This window comes from Mesitornis unicolor, unplaced genomic scaffold (genome assembly GCF_000695765.1).
Source record: "Mesitornis unicolor isolate BGI_N332 unplaced genomic scaffold, ASM69576v1 scaffold11874, whole genome shotgun sequence".
NCBI classification, from domain to species: domain Eukaryota; kingdom Metazoa; phylum Chordata; class Aves; order Mesitornithiformes; family Mesitornithidae; genus Mesitornis; species Mesitornis unicolor.
The window spans coordinates 20,479-41,001 of NW_010179449.1; the positions used below are offsets into that span (position 1 = coordinate 20,479).

Genomic DNA, 20,523 nt, shown 5'->3' on the forward strand with positions numbered 1-20,523 from the left:
ATAGAAGTGCCATTAACAATAGAGAATTAAAAGATTATGTTTTCTGCATTATTTCATTCAAGAAGATTATAAAACAAAAGAAGAAAATGAAATGGCACATACTGGAATTTTCTCCAAAGTAGAAACTAGCTGTGACCTCTTTAATGTATTAAATGGATTAATGCATAAAAGCTTCCTCCCCTCACCCTCGAATGTCCCTGTGGGAAGCAAAATTGTGCCACCTAGTGGGATTTAGACCAAGTCTTGGCTGTGCATTCCCACTAGACACTACAGACACCCTGCAGACCACCTCCACTTGAATGTGTTAAGGTTATGGCATGACCTTTTTTGGATTCTACTTTGCTCCCAAGTTCAAATCCCTCCTCTGCTACAGCTGCAGGAAGGGTCTGTTCACCCTGCTGGGCTTAGGGCAGAGAGGACTTTGTTTTCTCAGAAGGGGAATATTCAAAAGCTCAGTCAGGACTTGCAAGATGGCCAATGTGTCATGAACAGAGACAATGCAACTTCAGAAGGGCACGCTCTGAAAATAGGGGAAAGCAGGGGAAAACACAGCAGGGTTGTCTGGCTATGGGGAAACTTTTCACTCCTTGGGCCAGGCAGCACTGGCAAGGCAAAATACATCCCACAAAGGCTGTTTTTCACCAGAGGCCAAAGCAGGGATGAGGAAGTTACTTTTTCATCTGTCTGCTCAATCCGTGCTTCTTCTTGGCTTCTGAGTTGATGAGAAAGATGGGAAAAATACTTTCATGAGTATGATTGGTAAATTTGAAACACCAAAGGAACAGGGTTCATCACAAATGAAGACCTTCCTGCTTGCCAAGGAGCCAGCAACCTTGTTTTGATACACTGCTCAGCTATAGAGCTGGTGTATGCAGACAACACTGTAATACGATCTCATTTCCTAGTATGCTTTTGTAACCATAGTTAAGCAATAGGCCTAATATAGATTTCAGTACAATCTTTTAGTCTTTGCCCTTTATGAATTAGTGTATTTTTATGCCAGACAGTCATTTCAGTGCTTGCAATTTTTTTTTTTCTGCGCTGGTGATAGGAGAGAGCCATATAATGTACAGCTGCATTACTAAAATCAGTCCCAGTCTTGCAAGTAACCTATATACCTATCTAATAAAACCTGATTGATGTCCTTTGGGAATGCTCATTACTGCCTTGGTCACAACAGGTGAATGAGTAACAAATCTGTAAGCAGAGTTTCCAGTATCAGAAAAAGTAAAGTTCACTGGCCAATTGTCAAATAATTAACAACTCTTTCCTCTACAAATGCAGTATAGAAGTGACCTTTCCCAGCAGAACATAAGCTGTTTTTCTCCAACTCAAAGCATCCCCTGGAATAATTGGATCAGCTCTGCACACCGGCTGACCTTTTGTCCTGTATGAATCAACATGGAAAGGAATCTTAAGAATGTTCTAATAATTTCTTTCGGATTTTTACTTCTCTTCACTGCTTATGGAGGACTTCAGAGTCTACAGGTAAGTGAGATATCTCCCACTGGTTTCCAGGGCATCAGTGAGCTGGCTGTGTGAAACCTGTCAGTCTTTCCCCCGTTTCTGTGAGGGAGGCATATACAATATTTTTATGAGGTGGGTTAGAACTTCAGTTTGGTGCAGGTTAGTATCACTCAGATCCATAGATTTATTAGATATTTTATTCTAGTACTTCTCAAATAGTTTCAATACTTGCATCAGACTACTTTAGCTCTAGAAAAGCTGTTCGAATGAAAACTAAATTTCTCTGAGATTTTTCTCAAAAAATATAATACAAAATGGAAAACAAACTTCATTTCTGAAAAGGGTTTGTTCTGAATATTTCTAAATTGCTATGCTTTTATTATTACTACTATACAGCAATGTAAAATAATAAATCATAGAATCATAGAATGGTTTGGATTGGAAGGGACCTTAAACATCATTCAGTCCAACCCCCTGCCTGTTCAACCTGGCCTTGAACACTTCCAGGGACAGGGCATCCACAGCTTCCCTGGACAACCTGTGCCAGTGTCTCACCACTCTCACAATAAAGAATTTCTTCCTAATATCTAGTCTAAATCTACCCTTGTCCGGTTTAAAGCCATTACCCCTAATCCTATCCATTAAATAATATAAGTATAAAATAATGCAATGATTTCTGAAATAATGAAGTAACATAATAATAAAAAATACTATTTCAAATCAAAGGCAGCTGTGGCTTTTATTTGTGTTAACATCTTAAGACACAGTAGCAGAGATGGTTTCTAGAGTGACTAGAACACAGGACACCGTCAGAGCTGGCTAGTTTAGTATAGCTGTGCTAAAAGACTGAGGGTTACTGTTACTGTCTATGTATACTTCAAAGTAAATAAACTCAAAGAGGAACTTTTTACACTAGAAGCCTTTGATGGTCTAATGATAAATAAATTTACATAGGCCATCCATGAGGATGTTCAGGCAGGATATTAAAGAATGACCTGGACAAATTGGGTTCTAGAAGGATTTTCCAACTAGTGTGGGAATCTGTATGTTTTAAAGGTGGAGCTCGAGATAGAACATGATACACTTGTTTGCAATAACAAGAGGTTGACCTAATTTCAGGAGAAGGTCTTTGTTAGCTCTGTACATCTCTCTCTTCTCCTTTCCTCAAGCATTTTCTGTTCATTGACACTGTCAAATTCCAAGCTCAGGGACATTCTGCAAAAACAGTCCCAAAAATGGATGGAGATATTACAAGCTGGGCAGATTAACAAGAAGTGGAGTGATAAACCCAAAAAGCCATGAGTCAGCCTCACTATCTAAAACAGTGCATGCTCAATTTAAGTGGTATAACATAAAGTCTTTCCTAAAACTGCAGGAGGAACGGTGCTGATTCACAAAACAGCCCTCTTCTCTCACCATTTTGTCTCAGTGGTTAAAGAGGACTTGCTGAGATTCAATCAAAAGTAAGTTATTTTATTGTATTGTAGCCTGCAGGAGAAGCATTAAAAATATGCATAATTTATTTCCACATTCTACCCACCCACCCTCAAAAAAACCAGTAACAGTTAAGCTAATCATATGATTTTGGAGTCCTAGCTCCTAAATTTTGGAAGCTGTAGCTGACAAAACCAGGCATGTGGTGTTTCAGAATAGGACCTCAGTGATCAGGAAGCCTCTTTGCCTTTTTACCAAACAACTGTTGTGATTCTCAAATACACTGATACTACTCAACAGAGAACCTCTTCACCTCATCTCACTGTCCTGATGCCTGCTTCTCGCCAAGGGAGACACTTGGCTGCCCCCATGGTCCTGTATGGCTGGACCATGCAGCCACCACAGGGTTTGGAAGTGTTTGGTGCAGCTGCTTGCAGCTTCACTCTCCTCCAGCGCTCTTCAGTGCTACCCTCTCAACATCCGTTCCCTCTTCCAAAATCGTATTGGATCACAGCAGCTTTTAATGAAATCAAACAGGAAAATGTTGATAAGCAGCATCTAGATCTTCTCATTGCAACTTTCACAGTATCAAGGCAAGAGGAGAACTATTTTGAGCATTAAAATAGAAAACCTAGTTAGATTAGTAAAAGGTAATTCCTCCCATGTGAAAAGGTGGGTGAATAAATTACTTCCACCTATAAAGGGCTGCTGTGAGCATATTAGAATATTTGAACCTTGGCCTCTGAAGAATTTATAAATTATCAGACCTGTGATTTAAAGCAAAGAATATTCCACTGTTGCTAAGTCAGCCCTTGCAATGCAGATCTGAGGATATTCCTGCCTGAGACGAAAAGAGAAGGCCAAAAAAAGAGGTTATTCATTCAGCTGGCTTTCAAAGAAACTCAAATGAATTACATTAAATAATCTAAAGTCTGACTTACCAAAGCTTTGAATCTGAGCAATTGTCACCCGGTTCTGTATCATATTATGCTACTTTTGGTATTTGTGCTGGTTTTTTCATAAATGGGCTGCCATTGTGAGGAAAGCCATAAATCCATAATCAGGCTACTTGGTGAAAAGGAGACCGTAACACCCAGTCCCAGCTTCCATATCTCTCTATTTCTGCCTGAAGCTACTCTCTGTACACCATAGGAACATATGCCCGTGATAATATTTGTCTCAAACGCTGTTATGTCCACACAGAGCAGTCTCCACTCAGAAGAAGGCCTGGGCGTTGCATCCTTAAGTGTTCTCTATGCTGCACTCATCTTATCGTCAATGTTCCTCCCACCGGTCCTCATCAAGAAGCTGGGCTGCAAGTGGACCATGGCAGGCTCTATGTGCTGCTACATCGCCTTCTCCTTAGGGAACTTCTATGCTAGCTGGTACCATTTAATTACTTTAACCTTGTCTATTGTGTTTGAACAAAATCAATAAGGGAGAAGTTCTCTCTTCCTTCTCAATTCCTACTCTACCTCTGTGTTTCGGATTTGGAAGCTGGATGCAAAAGGTGTTACCTGCAAGAAACATGGATAAATAAGTCCAGTAGCAGGTGAAGCAGAGAGGTGAAAATGTGCAAAAAAGCCAGAATTAATATATCCATCTGCCCACCTGAAGCTGCTTCTCCAACTCATGTGTGTAGCTGAGATTTCCCTTCAGAAAAAAAAGAAAAAAGTAGTTTCATTTAAAATCCAAATTACTTTTAGGACTGTTTTTGAAAAGACTTGCAAGGGAAGGCTGTCTTCCAGCCAGTGGCTCTGGAAGCAGAAGACGACAGGAGAAGGCCAGCTCCTGCCTTGCCCCTTCAGAGATGAATGAACAATTTACCTCTGCTTTCCAGTGACAGGGGACACAACTCTGTGGAGGAAAGTTGTGATCCATCTTCTGAAGCGCAGGTGCAATTTAACTCTCAGTTACAAGAGGACAGGGCACACAAGCACAGACCTAGCCAGCCTAGCCCAGATCTAGTGCCTGGACACAGCTGTGAGTGCTTGCACATCCTAAACTTCCTAAGACTGGGAACCTTTCTTGGTTTCATGTAGTAGATTTCTTGAATCACACTAAGAAGAAATCTGTTTTCCCCTCTGGATCTTTGGGCAAATGATTATTATGCTAATGGATGATAATTACCCTAAATAAAGTGTTCTTTGGCAGGTACACACTAATCCCCACCTCTGTGATCCTGGGCTTAGGAGGAGCACCACTCTGGTCTGCCAAATGCACTTACCTCACCATTGCTGGCAATTCATACGCAGAGAAAGCAGGAAAAAATGGGAAAGACATCATCAGCCAGTACTTTGGGGTCTTCTTTCTGATATTTCAGTCCTCCGGCATCTGGGGAAATTTGATCTCGTCCTTGATATTTAGCCAAGATTCCAACAAAGGTAAAATATATTTGAAAATCTTGGTATTTCTCTCTATGAACATCCGCTAGTCCTGGATAGCTAAAAGGTAGTTTTTTGTAGCTGAGCTATCAATCGCCTTCATAGTCAGTGGAAATGGATGCACTTTAGGTGTGGCTTAGCTCATCTGAAGGTAGATGTCCGAAGTAGATGGGCTAAATTGCTCTCTGGAAGTGTCTATTTTCTATCAACTCTTCATCGGCTGTAAAGAGAGTTCAGACAACTTGCTCAAAAATAGATGTCTACTGAATTCCTCCTGAATTCCACCCCTGTGTTGTAAAGCGTAGATAGGCTGCTGGCAGTGACAGTCTTTCCCATCTGGTTCTATTTAAAGTGGATTAAAACAAAAGGCAAAACACTGAGGCAGCCTTTTTGTAAAGCTTATATTATTGAGTTAATTTGCTGTTAAGCATTCAAGGTTAGTCAAACTGACACTGGTGCTTGATGGAAATGAGTGCTTTACAGAATTGTTAAGAAGAAATAGAAGTGGCCATGGCAGGAGTCTGCATGCCAGGGCTCCTCTGCTGTATTTCAGGCTCAGACAGGAGATGCCGATGTAGCTTGAAGAAATCACTCAACAGTGCTGCCCCCATTTCCTATGCTTGTAATTGGTGTAAGCTTTAAAATGGCAGTTGTGAAGATAAGTTAATACTTGGACACCACCTTGGAGATTCAAAGTGCTACAGTGTATTATCATTGCAGTCTCCTGTGTGTTCCCCATCCTCTCAAAGTCAGAATTGGATGGACATGGAAAGAGCTTTCCATATACACTGCTACGATGAACAGCAAGAAGTTACTTCTCTTCCCTGACTCAGTCAAACAGTATGTCCTCTGGAGGGTATTCAAATAGGTATTCAGTTAAGCCTAAATGTCAGGGAGCTGGCACCAGGTTTTAATCTTTGAATCCTTGGGTTTATTGCATGCTAGTTGTCACAAGATGTGATACTTACAGAGAATAATGCTTCCTTTAAACTCAAGCAACTCTAGATGAAAAACCTTCAAAGCAGAACACTAAAGGACTGCGTCGAGTGCTGCTGCCCTGATCACTGAGCCACACAATATCTCAGGAGGGAATGGCTCTTCTGGTTTCATTTGCAGGGCAGAGGCTGCAGTGCAGCTGTGGGGTCTGCACAGACAGAAAACATTTTACTCTCCTCTGTCTCACAGCACACATCGTGTTAAGTGATGTTAATAAGAGGATTAAAATACTCTTTATCTTGTAAATCCTCTCACAGTTTTATGTCTGAGGAAGTTCCTCTAAGTTCTAAACAAACTCTAATTTTCACTTATTTTTTATCAGTTACATTGGATTTCAGACAATGCTGTCCTCCTGGGTGGTGTGCTGTGACGAACAGCTCTCAAAGTCAAAGGTCTTGCATATCTTCACAAAAATGATGAGCAGTCATACTATCAGCTTCCCAGCTGTGTCTTCTCAGTGAGACTCAGCTTTAATCTAGAGTGAGCTTCTTGCAGGGGGGTAAGGGTCTCCAGGCGCTTACTTCTTTTCCTCTCCTCTGACAGTACAGCAAAGATATACTTAAAATGTATAATTTCACTGAGCCGTCAGAAAGATATGTTATGTGTCTGCAGAATGAAAGTGCATAAAATTCAGACATGTACGTACACTTGACATATTGCCTGCATCACTGCATCCAGACACAGCAAAGCAAGCTACACCGTGAGGTAATACTGCAACAGAAGACAGGCATCAGTGTAAACTACAAGAGTCACCCTTTCTCGCTCATCAATACTGCAACCTTATTTCCAGAAGAACAGAGCAAACCTTGCCTTGGAGCTTCCATATCACTAATTATATATGCATCTTCATCTTCAGATGATGCACAGCAGATAAAAAACTTGTTTTACATGCTTCCACACTTTTCTTGTGTGACTCACCTTTTGCATATGGTAGTTTTGCTGAGGGTCTGTTTGTTCAAAACTGTGCAGTGGTAGCCACTGGCTATAATGAGGTAATGATTTTCTTTATATTAAGTTTTATCTGATGTTGAACCTAAAGTTGTTTATGAAGCTAGTTAAACAGCTGATTCACATCACAGCAGCTTTTATTGGAAGCAATAGGGAAAAACACACTAAAAGTAGTTACAGAATAACTCTAATTGAAAAATTACAGATCAAGTCCTGTTTAAGGAATCAGCCAAGGTACACTGTATTGCCCTTTATTATGCTTGGACCAGTGACAAATTCTGCAGTGAAAGCATTGAAATAATTGCATGGTTTTTGACCATCCTTCCCCACTACACAGCTTATTCAGTCTCACATTTTGGGTTAGTATTTTTTTCTTTACTGGAGGCAGAGGGCACGATGTCATGGTGACACTGAGGGTGTGTGAGTACACACACGTGTGGCTTTGACACATGCCCAGCACAACGCTGATGGGATTGAACAAAGCAAAGGTCTTACTCCAAACCCTGCCAAACTGTTCAAGTATGTTCTCAAAGAGTAATAAAGCCAGTAATAAAGTAATAAAGCCAGGAAAAGCTGATTTCTTCGAAGACTGCATTAGTGGGTAATCGTAATTTGAATTTATAAAACAAAAATATGTCCTAGGTGGTTTCCTTTCTTATAACATATACAGAAATAACCTGGAGAGGGATAGTGTCCACTGGCTGTAAAAACTGAGGTCCATCAGTTCAGTGGTGATGTATATTGAGTGACCTGTCATTTGGGTTATTATGATTAGGAGGTACAGACACACACTGGAATGTCAAATACTGCAAATGAGTTTTGATTCAGATTTCAGCCTCTGGCTTTAGTCCATGATTTCATGTAGCCATCAATTCAGCATTCTGTCTCGAGCAACTGTTTCTGTTAAACTAAATTTTTGTGTGTTAAACTGGGATTCTGAAGTTAAACATCTCTAATCAGGAAGGATATGAAACCAGGACCAATCACCAAGTGCTGGATTCCCTTCTCCTTACATCCTTATAGTGTCCACTCATCTGATCTCTTCCCTGTCCTGCCTTTCTTTTGGTTCTTACTGAATTAGTGGAAATCTCAGAAGAAAACCTGGCATGTTGCGGAGCACATGACTGCATGACTGGTACAACTAACACCACTAACACCACTGGGTCAGCAGAACCCTCCAACTCCTTAATCTACACTTTGCTAGGGATCTACACAGGTAAGTAATCCACGCAATCTTTAATGAATAGCACTGATGGGGAACCTGCTACTTGTGAAATGTAGAATGACTGCAGATTAAGTTTCCAGCTTTCTGCTTCGATTCAATTTGCTAAAAGGAAATTAGATATGTGAGAGCTGTAAACAACTCCTTCCTAAATAGTTTCAAATGCTTTGTGACAATCCTGTATAATTTTTGTCTAAAGGAGCAAGACATTCTTTGCACTTTTCACCTGGAAAAAAGCTAAAGCCCAGTAAGGTGACCCCACTCTTTCACCCAAAGTCAGTGCTGCTCTGCAGACTAGAATCGAAAGTATGCCCACATTCCAATTAGAGGACTGCAGTAGCTTATCCAGTTATGTGTGAGATAGGTGAGTTTTAAATCCACTATCTTCAAGATCAGCAATAGTGAACTGATGGCATTGGCAGACATATATGCATGTAGGGGTCCAAGACGCCAAGAGCAGCCCAGTTTGTGCTACTTGAACTCACCAACTTCTAGTCATCAGGGGGGACGCCTATCAGAACTGGCTGGTGTCCTACCAGGTGTAAAACAGCTTTAGCACAAGAACTGCACTGTTATTAGAGGTGGATCTGAACCACGGCTCCCAGAACATGCAGTCATTTGGGGAAAGGTTTTTGGATCCCTGCTGAGATTTTACACCTTCAGTCAATTCTCAGCTGTGAGAATACCTTAGCGTGAAAGGTGAAGATAAAGAGAAGCACTAGACAAATTGGTATATCTCCCATTTAGTAACCGCAGCTGCTATAGAGCTTCCTTACATAAGGCTAGAAAGGAATCAAAGACAGGGAAGGCTGATGCCATCAAACATTAGGAAGACAAAAATAGATATGCAAAGATTCATTCAGTGAGGAAAGTTCAAAAAGTATCTGTCTCAAAACGAGTTCTTGTCTGGATAAAGGGGAAGTATCTGGCAAGGCAACACGTCACCTTAGCTCTGTTAAAATATCTTTGCAGTCTCTGCACATAGATGTACTCTGTGTGCTGAGACAGATACACAGAATGTGCCATATACTCAAACACAGAATATGTGATCTAGTCAGAGTCAGCCCTCACCGAACAAGTGCATCGCAGCAAACCCTCCCTTCTTCCAACCCAACCTCCATTCCTAATTGGTGAGACAATGGAAAGAATATCCCCCCATTTCCCTTCCAGAGAGCGCTGGAGCTGATGCCTTTCTGCTAAAGGCAGGTTTGGCTCACAAGTTTAAGTTTAAATTTAAATTTGATGACTAACATATACAGCACTCCCTTAGGCTTTGCTCATGCAAAATGAATGCTACCCTGCTGTCTACTGGCCCCTCGTCAGTAGGGTTTCATTTTTCTTTTAAGCTCTTAATAAAGGATATGTCTTTTCCTACCTTGAGGGAAACAAAATAGCTAAATATTTCATTCACAGACATTTTTAAAATGTCTCCTCTATTTGGTTGCTGAATACATATTTTGCCCAGCTTGGGTGGAGACAATAATGGATAGGTCTTTTGCTGTTTAGTTTTCTCGAGGACTGTGGATGTTTCTACTTATGTTCATACCAACCACTACTAAGCCATGCAGTTACTTATCTCATATAATTGCTTTGATCCATTTGACATATTCATTAGAATATTAGTCCTGTAAATGTGGCTATCCTGCCCATATAAGTCCTGCCATCAGCCCATAAGCACTAATGAACACTCTGGCAGAACCAGCAATGACTTATGTCATGAAGAGTTTACGACACAGCCACAGTGCAGAGCAAGGACACTGGAGGATACCATTTCATTCTGGGAGACACAGATACAAAACAATAAGCAAAAAAAAATAAATGGCAATTTACTGTAAATCTGCTAATATATTTGGACATTAAAAGTTCACAGAAAAGAGCATGCTCATACACTGTAACATAGGAGCACATTAAACACACAACGTGGATGGGAAAAGTTGCCTGGTTTTCCTCTCGCTCTGAACTCCACTTGTTTCCATGGGTGAATTTCTAGTCAGCATAAGGAAGAGAGGAGACATAATCATGCCTTGCATCTGCAACAAAGCAATCAGTTGTGAATCTCTGGCTGCTTTATGTGTATTATGAGCCATGGTTATCTTCTTGATAACATGAAGAAAATTGTATTGATTCACTTCACAAGCAACAAACCTAGACTGATATATACGCGATCACTTTTCTGATTAACTGCCCCATGTATTCTTTCATATGCTGCTTCTGCTAGGAAATTATAGATTCAAAGCTGTAATTTCCATCTTTTCCAGGTCACTCAGAGTTGCTCACTGTCATCTCTAAAATAGCACATATTCTGTACTCAAAGCATGGCTCCAAGCTGACCAGAAAAAAAAGAGCAACATATACTGAGATTCAAGACAGCAGTTCTACTTCTAGGCCTTTATTTTCCTTTCCATATATTTGAAGGAAGATCCCCCTCTAGCCATGAAAACCTTGGCACTGGAAGTGAATATTCCTCTCTCGTGTTGATTTAAAGCCTTTTGATAGCTCCCGAGGGAGCTGTTTCTGGCCAACTCCCCGTCCCCGCAACCCCTAGCTTGCCCTGGAAGGGTGAGCGATTACCCTCTGTGGCCGCGCAGCTGGCCCAGTGGCTGTCACAACAGGCCAGGCACAGTTAAGCTGAGGGGATTTGCAGGGTGCACAGCTGTATGCAGAAGATGTGAATGTAGATCAGGCCTGCTTGTTTACACAGAAATGGCCTTTACACTGCAGCGGAATCAGAGGCATCTGCCAAAATATCCCACAGAGAGCTAAGCACTAAGTCAGAACAATAACAGCAGCAAGCGACTTCCCATCATTCTTCCAGCATTCCTCATTTTTTCATGAACTTTTTGTTTTGTTTTTTGCAGCTAGTGGTGTGCTAGCTGTGTTGCTGATTATTATATTTCTGGACCAGATCAAATCTGACCAAGCAGAGACTGAGAAAGAAATACTAGAGGCACCATCCTTTTGGTCTACGTTCCTAGCAACTTTCCAGCATCTTAAAGATAAAAGACAGTGTCTTCTAATCCCTCTGACAATGTACAGTGGGTTTGAACAGGGATTTCTTTCTGGTGACTACACAAAGGTGTGGATAACAATGAAACTCTATTTCTGCCTTATTGTTTTTTGTGCCTTTGTGTCTTACTATTGCGTCTGATCAATATTTACTTGTTAAATGAAGATGTTTTCAGTGGCGATTTGTGGTTTGCTAAATTACTGCTTACTTCTACTTGAATGAACTCTGAATGACATCTTCAAACAGGAGAGGCCAGCAGTAAATATGTCCCTTGGAACAGCCCTAAAAAGAACACAGTGCAGAGCTTAACTCACCAGTGGAGGCCACAGCAGAGCGCTACAGGTTCAAACTCTGCAGCTTGTTGTAAATAACAAACTGGGAGACAAGCCAGAAGTCTGCAAATCTTTTATATCTTCCTTCCTTCTGGTTTCCCTTGAGTTTGCATAAGTGCAAGTCAGCACACTTACCACATATTTTGTTTTGAGAACCTTTATGGTAAGAGGGCAAACTCTTAATATGGCTGGGTGAAAGCCATCACCCCGTCACTAGAGCAACAGGTCCAAATCCTGATGGACTGCAATGGACAAAACCACCTCTGCTTCTCCAGTCCTTTTATGAACCTAGACCCACAGCAGGTGTGTTCTCCAGACATTAGTTGAAAAAGCCTCCAAAGAAACGGGGCAAACTTCCCGAGCTGTTTATTTGACACTTAAGCTTTCAAACCTTGCAAATAAGCAGATGGAAGAGTGCATTTGCTGTTGTGTTTGAATGGATTGAAAGGGGCACTCACTCCATTACCATTTCCATTGACTGTACACTCTTATAGGTGAGGTCCTCTTCACTTCTTGGGAGCTGCTCTGTAATGACTGCGGTGGTGACTGTCAACTTTCATCTCTTGGGCTAAGAAGGGAAGGGCAGAAGATTCCCAGTGCCACTTCCAGGAGTTTTATTTGCATAGTGAGCAGTGCTCTGGTTTCTTCTCCTGCTTGTTACTGCTCTGTTTGCATGGCACCAGTCTGATTGGGAAGTGGGTTAGAAATATCACTGCTGAAGGCCAACTATGTCAACATACCAGGGACTTGTCAGCAAATTGTAGCTGTGCTCCTTTGATCTCATCCATGCTGGCTATTTACCAAATACTCAGGGTAAGACCCTTGAACCTTAGCTGAACATTTTCACTGAAGAAAACGTGTCACCACTGTCTCTTCTGTTCCAGGCTTACGTGACCTGTGCTCTGGGGATACATTATGTTGGTTACGTGATGATCTGCTTTGCAGCTGTAAATTCCCTCTGCTCTCTGCTCTTTGGAAAGATCTCTCAGTTCACGGGTAGAAAACTTCTATTTGCATTGGGTATGTAAAGGTCACTTGAGGGACTGCTCTCCTCATGTAATATATCAAATCCAGTGTTCCCCACTTTGCATGCACTACAAAGGAAGAGCTCGCTGTCAGCTATCAATTAAAACCAAAGTTAGTCTGGAGTCAAACTTTATTCATGAGAAGAAAGGCATCACAGTTAACTTAACATCCCTTTGCTGGTGGTGTAGTTCACTCTGCTTTTGAGGGCACTGCCTGCTCATAAAGTGCCCCACAGCTTTGATGCTTCACAGTAAAAATACAGCCAGTGGTAAATGATCTTACAACACAGATGCTGAGGCCTACACTACACCTGAGAAAGATTTCTCCATTGGGGTGAAAACACCTCGCCCTTATGGAGTAAAAGCAACTGCGAACCTCATGAGATACACTATTGATTTGAGTCTCAGGGGATGGTGAACCTGGATTTAAGCAACCAGTCTAGGAATTTCAGGAAAATTTTTAAAGGTTGGCCTGATGTCCTTTTCACTACTTGCTCTACAGGGAGAAAAATAAAAGAAAGAGTCCTATGCCAGTGTGTCAGGCCAGAATAACTGGAGGGCCTCTGTATGGGTCAGTAATTTTCAGGTTGGGATGAGAAAAGTTTTGTATATTTATGAACATCTTCTCACTGTTCCAATGAGTAATAGAGTAATGGAGGCAGAAAAATACCAATAAATACTTAATCTGTGTCCCTATATCCACTAAGGTATTCATACTGAAGTGTACTGATACCTTACTTCCACTACACAATAATCTGCATTATTTGAAACATCACTGACTGAGTCAATGTGCAGCTAGACATTCTAGGGATTTCCTTCCTTCCTTTTTAAACCTGAGCAAAGAGAAAAAAAAAAAGGAGAGTTTTTTATGCTATAGTCACTAGTTCAGAGATTCAGCTGTACATGTCTGTCCTAGGTGTATGTCTCACTCTATGAAAATAATTTTGGATTTAAAAAGGAAACCATTAATAATAATAAAAAACCCCTATAGCATTAGTAATGCAAGACCTCTGAACCTTTCAGTTCTGCTTAATGGTCTTTGTACTCAGTCTATAAAGATGTTCCTGTGAAGAGAAGAATCAGTGACTCATTTACATTCTGCTTTTAAAAAGAAAGACAAAAAGTCACCAGACCTTCTAGAAGATCTTTTCCTTGAAGGGAAACCAGTGTTTAAGGACTAGGCAAGGAGAGCAGAAGGGTTGATCCTCCCCCTTCAACTCAGTCAGTGCAAACCTCAGTGAATCAGGAAGATTTTAAGACTCCGTTATGCTCTAGTTGGGGGAAGAATTTGAAAGTGTTATCTCCTACTATCTGTCCTTCTTGTAATAGCAAATATATTTCTCTTCTTTCTTTTTAAATCAACAGCCACAGTTACAAACACCGCCTGTATAATAGCACTACTGCTCTGGAAACCTCATCCTAAGCAGCTTGCTGTGTTTTTTGTATTCCCTGCACTTTGGGGCCTATCTGATGCCATTTGGCAGACACAAACTAATGGTAAGTCCTGGTGACAATGAAATTAATTCTCTTGAGATAGAAAAATCTGCATGTTTGTATTTATAAAACAACACGTGCATAAAAATGATAATGGGTTTAAGGCAGCTTCTAAACTAAATATGTTAGCTCATTGGAAAGTCAAAGAAGTACGAACAAGTTGGGAATAAGAAAGTAAAATATTCATTAAACAAATTTCTCCAAGATTAAGAGAGAAGAACACTGTAGAAGAAGATAACAGATATTCAGAATAAATATTCTGGAGGAGTATAAGTATTTCAAAGATAATTAGAAAATTCAGAAGAATGATACATTTAGTCTGTCTTTTGCAATAAAGAGCCCTCTGGATACAAAAATCAACTCAAAGCTCAGCAACAAAAGAAGAAGCAAATCGGCTGTTAGGATTTATTAGAAAAAAATTGAAGGAGAAAACCACAGAGAGCAACGTTACGCAACCAAGTAAATCCATGCAGTTCAAATTTGCTCCATTTCAAAAATCACAATCAAATGTGATAAGGTATAAGAAGGCAATAAAAAGGAGCAGAGTCATGGGAGACTTCCACTTGAAGGAAGACTAACAAACTAGAACACTTTAGACTGGACAAGAGATAAGTAAGGTAAGCAGTCAGTAAGATCATTAATAGTATGGAAAAGCTGATTAGAAATTCACTGTTTCTCTTAGTAACAGAAGTAGTGGCACCTTGTTCTAAAGTTATCAGGCAGCAGGCTTTATAGAAATCAAAAGAACTGCTTTTTTTCACACAATGCATAATCAATGTATGGAACTCATTGTCAAAAATGTAAATGTTTTTAAGCTGGAATTACATAGCTTCATGGGAAAATGTTCTTGGGGACTATTAAAGCCTGGTGGCCTAGAGGAAATCTTGAACTGAGAAGTCACTATGTCTTTGATTGCCAGAGTCAGGAGGACATTGGAGGGGAAAGATCACTGTATACTTGCCCCATTTCTTACACTCTTATCCTAGGAGTCTGTTACTGCAAGTGTACCACTGCACTTCTTATTTGATGCATTATGGTTGTTTTTATAATTTTTTATATTCTACTGCTTTGTGATACAGTGCAATTATTAGGTACTGACAATTCAGATAATGAGCTGATACAAACCAACTTCCTTAAGTGATTATTTAAATTTATCCCTCAATCAAAACTAGAGGAAGTTCTCTTGCAGAGACTAAAGACAGACTCAAGTGCTGGAGAGGGCAAGAAAGAGATATAGTCTGTGATGACTTGAAGTAAAGTCTGCTAATCACTGTCAGTCACACTCTTTTTAAATCGATGTCATAGCCTGTATCAGCGAGACAGTTACATGCTTTCCCATCTGCTCCCATATTTTGCCTCTTATTTCATGAATATTGTTTTCCTCTATCTCAAATCCATATTTGGCAGATGACATCTGCATATGCGTATTACAGAACTAGCTCATATTGACCCACATCAGGTTATGTGCCTTGGCTTCCCCCCCCTCTGGTCCCCCTGGTTGCTTCAGTAGCTTAGATTATTACATGCACTATATAAATTGCCATGTTCCTCCTGGAGAGCCAAAGGGAAAACACCACTAACAGCGATCTCCTTTCCAGCATGTGTAGTCCCCTCTCTATACACAAGTAAGTGACCAGCCAGACTTCTCTGCCCCTCCAGCAGCTCCAGCTCATATGCCTTAAAGGAGAGCTAGTATATACATCAAGCGACACCCTCTCATCTTCTCTCATCCCAACTCACAGCCTTGTGCCTTTGGTATAATTTTAAATCAGTGCTCCCACTATTCAGGTTCACAGAAGGACAACATCAGTGAAGATGTGCTCTCTCTGAAGTAAAGCTGTTCATTCATTTCCTGCGTCTCTGGCCACAGCCTTCCTGAATGTTCATCAGACTCCTTCTCAACAGTCCTGAGAGCCATATCTTAGCCATATCTCTCACTGGGATAAAGGACCTGCCCTTTATCCTGCTTCTCTCTTTTCCAGAAAGCCTTGTTCTCAGACACTTGGCTTCTTTCAGAATCACAGCAGGGTTGAGGTTGAAAGGGACCTCTGAAGGTCACCTAGCCCAACCTCCCTGCTCAAGTAGAACCACTCAAAGCCAGTAACCTACGGCCATGCCCAGTCAGATTTTGAATATCTCCAGGGTGGGAGGCTCCACACCCTCTCTGGGCAACCTGTGCCAGTGTTCAGTCACCTTTGCAGTAGATTAAGTGTCTCCTGATATTCAGAGGGAACTTCCTATGTTTCAGTTAGTGTCACTTGTCCCTGTCATTGAGAAAGATATCTCCTTAGTAAGGCACTTGTATGCCTGATGTAGAACCACCTGGTACCCTCATTAGGAAAAGGGATAAGTACAGAGAACCTAAGTGTCAGAGAAGGAGGCTGGGATGCGGCTGCAGTTCCCAACCCCTGCATGAGGCATAGGCAAAGTTTTGGGCTTACTTGATAGCAAGAGAGGTCTGCAGTGCTGTGACAAGACTGACCTCTGTTACAACAGTGCAGCAGGTCATCTCCATTCCCAGATTCCTGCAGGATACTTGTGAAAATTTTGTTTGTGTTAACTGGGAAAAAAATGTTCCTTATGCTTGCACAGTATCTTTTTTTTGTCTGTACCTTCTTCATCTGTTCCATAGCTTCAAGTCATAAAATTATAGAGTTTGCTTTGTCACTGAAACATCAGGTGATGACATGAAACCTTAACAGAGAGGTGCAGTGTCATTGCTCCATACTGCTACAACCCAGAGCAGGATCTTCAGTTTGACATGCTCATTTAGGACTAAATATCTTCTTCTCTTCATCAGTTTTATACAAATATACATCACAAAAGAAATTCCCAGCTCCAAAGGCTAAGAGGTGAGATATCTCTAAAACAGCACTGGGGACTGAAGTCCACAGTCCTTCCTTAGGCAAACTTCCATGACTGCCGCTTGGGCCTCAGTAGATTAACCACTGAATAAATACAGTTGCATTGTGCCCTATGGTCCTGGCAGAAGGCTCATCTTGGCCGGCCGTGATAGGCAATACTGGAGTTCCCCCTAGAGGCTCACAGTAGACGAGTCACTTCGTTTTACAAAGGCTCCCTAACATGTTTGGGTTAGCACATGGACACCCTCATTTATTTCCAGTGAAAGCTGCTTCATTTCAGAGTGTGCAGTGCCCTCTCTCATCTAACTTGAACACAGACGCTATTATTACCTCCCTGGCAATAACTGCACTTGGGCCATAACAAATGTGTAGCACAGAGCTATCGGACAGATTCTAGTAAAATAAAGTTCTTTCCGTGCTGACATGCATCTTTAGAAAGGATAATAATCAGTCTGGAAAGTTTATAAACCTGGACTCAAACTATTTCCAGCAGTCCTGTTATACACCCATGCTTACTAGTACCAGGGGAAGGAGCAGGAAAACAGGCAGTAGTAAAGAGGGACGATAATTACCATGGAAGTAAGCTGCAAGAATTTAGAGCTAGCAACCTCTCCACCCAGTCAGCACTGGCTAAAGCTTCAGCCAGGCAACTTGCATCACACTGCACTCAACAGCAATGAGGACAAATGTTTAAGTACGAGGCAAAAAACACCATTGTGTTCCTATGTAACTGCTAGTTTATACTACATTTGCATCCTGGAAACAAGAACTTTCCTGCCGAGTCAGCCTTTCCTATAGCTGAAGTTTGGACTAGATCCTCACTCAATTCTCCCATCGTTTTGATCAAAAAAGAATGCTTCAAAATAAGAAAGGAAAACAGGTACCAGCTGAAAGCTATAATCTTTACACATCAGAAACCTTCCTATATTGAACTCCTCTCACTAATCACTTTCCAGAAGATAACACAGGGCATGTCAGCAAAGTTATATAAACAGCTTTACTTGTTCATTTGTTAGGCAAAACTCTGAAGGACTATCAAATAATTCACATTATGCTACACTAAGGCAGTTTAATGAACTAAGTTCATCTTGTAATGGACTTGTCCAGTTTTCCATCATGTCTAAATTGAATCATTCAGTAAATGTCATTACAGTCATCAGGAAGCAGTGAATTTTTACATACAGATGATATCGCCCCTTACTTTACAAAATTAAAGTTAGCTGAGCCTACCCAGACTTCTAGACAGCTTTGTACTCCTCTTTGCCTTTTGGCTGAACATACACATTTCAAACAGATGTGTTGTTAGAGAAGTGGGTGAGAAGAGTCAAGGTTCATTATATTCCTCCCCTTCCCTCTCTGTACATCACAGCTGAGTCAGTGGAAATTCCCTCTGCTTTCTCACCATTGATGCTAGCTCAGGACCCAAAGGAAAGCAAGCTCTCTCCTCTTCCCTGTGTCCCCAGCCAGTCAGACCTGGAGGCTGGGATACCCTCCCTGACTCCCAGTTTGTGGGTGTGCAGCCGACTGAACTCAGGGGGAACTTCCCAGTGAACACAACTTGCGTTAGGATGATCAGATCAACTAAGTCTTTATGTCAAGCAAGGTTTCCAGTTGCTGCCCAAAGGTTCTGTATGCATCAAGGATATTATTTTTGCCAGCCTATCCAAAGAGTGAAAACTTAAAAACTTGCAAATCTCCTTTGTATATTAAATATGAGCCTAGTTGTAACTTAGCAAGTATGAACAGCACTTGTTGCTATCATTGGCAACTCTGTGCAAGCCTCACCTGGGGGCTCCCTGAGGCCAAGTTCTGGTGAAAACAAAGGACGTACATTTTACGTGAACAGTCTCTGCATGTTCTTAGGCAGGTGAAAGAAATGGTTTGAAGAACAGGTAGACAGTGCATGCAGAGTCCATGCAGGTTCCCCACAAAAGTGAAGGATGGCAGCAGGGAGGTACCTATGGTTCTTTGATCCTTTCTACCCCTCACTGACAGACCAACTTGGTCCTTATGGACCATGTAGTCCCCAGACAAAACTGCCCATTCTTTGAAAGCCTGTAAGGACTTGGTATAACCTTACCAATAGCTATACATGGAGACTCTACACCGTCAAGGGTCATTCCTGGCCATTTCCTCTTCTTCCCTACTTGTCAGTGCAAGAACCTTCCCTTCTGTGACTGATAATTTGAAAAATAACCTTCCTGCGATATCACTTCAATAGAACCCATACTTTCTTCCTTCCTCCCATTTTCTTTCCCTTGATATTCTCTATTTTATATTTTTTGCTATAATTTATATTTATTTTTGTTATAATTTATAACAATCCATGGGAGTGCAAAAATATTGCAGGACAAAGCTTGTATTTTCCTTTCTCTGACATTTGTGAAGAAGGGTCTATCTTCCCCACTGTGGTCTATTTATCCCCTTCACAGAAAATAAATGGTCTCAGACTTAATCTTCACAAGTCGTTTCTCTCCTTTTAGGACTCTACAGCATTTTATTTGAGAAACACAAGGAGGCCGCCTTTGCCAATTACCGTCTCTGGGAATCATTGGGATTTGTCATTGCCTTTGGTTATAGCACCAAATTGCAAGTTTACATCAAACTGTACATTTTATTGTCCGTGCTTGTGGTGTCTATGGCGATGTATGGAGTGGTTGAATACCTTGAAGCTAAGAGCTCCGCTGGGACACCTCCTGATAAAAAGAAAGGAAATGTAGGACCCCTCTCCCAAGAAACACACATGTAATCCAAGAGGATGAGAGCAATGGCAGCCAAGCAAACTGGTCGGCTCCTACAGGCATGTCTCCAAAGGTGTGCCAATGTGTACTGTCTCCAGAAAGGGAGTTAGGGAACGCATTTCAAGGCAAGTATAACACAAATGCCTCGGGAGTAAAAATCTCCTTTGACATCTCAGCTTTATAAGGGAAGATTATCTGACTTCATCCTTTCATATATATGACCAACTAAATGTTTTCTCTTTTTTTTTTCAATTAATAAATGTAAACAAGTCTCCTAAAGTCCTCACATTTTTGTATCTGTGGATCAGATGTAGTACCATAGCTTCACAATCAAACCTGAAAACTCCACGTGCAACATCAGAAGATGACAGCAACTGAGTTTGCTCATCTGATCGCAGACAACACACCTTATTTCATGGAACCACTAATTATAAAAATTTATGTTCTTATCCTGCATTCTTTAACACTTGCTACAAATAACACTGTTATAAACTGGCTAAATCTACAGTTCATATCTGAACACCACAAAATCTGCAAACCACCTGGTCCAGCAACTTGTCTTAGGTCAGCAGACAAGTGTGGTTTTGCCCATGTCATCCTTCTGTTCCA

General features: G+C 41.1%; 1 protein-coding gene across 1 annotated transcript; it reads left to right on the forward strand.

Annotated features, from left to right (window-relative positions):
* The first annotated feature begins 1,401 nt into the window (after positions 1 to 1,401).
* Positions 1,402 to 19,922, forward strand: UNC93A (unc-93 homolog A (C. elegans)). Its single transcript, XM_010182784.1, has 8 exons — positions 1,402 to 1,488; positions 4,105 to 4,286; positions 5,056 to 5,285; positions 8,311 to 8,445; positions 11,310 to 11,527; positions 12,675 to 12,810; positions 14,181 to 14,312; positions 19,657 to 19,922. The coding sequence occupies exons 1-8, from the start codon at positions 1,402 to 1,404 to the stop codon at positions 19,920 to 19,922; spliced, it is 1,386 nt and encodes a 461-aa protein (XP_010181086.1).
* The last annotated feature ends 601 nt before the right edge of the window (positions 19,923 to 20,523 follow it).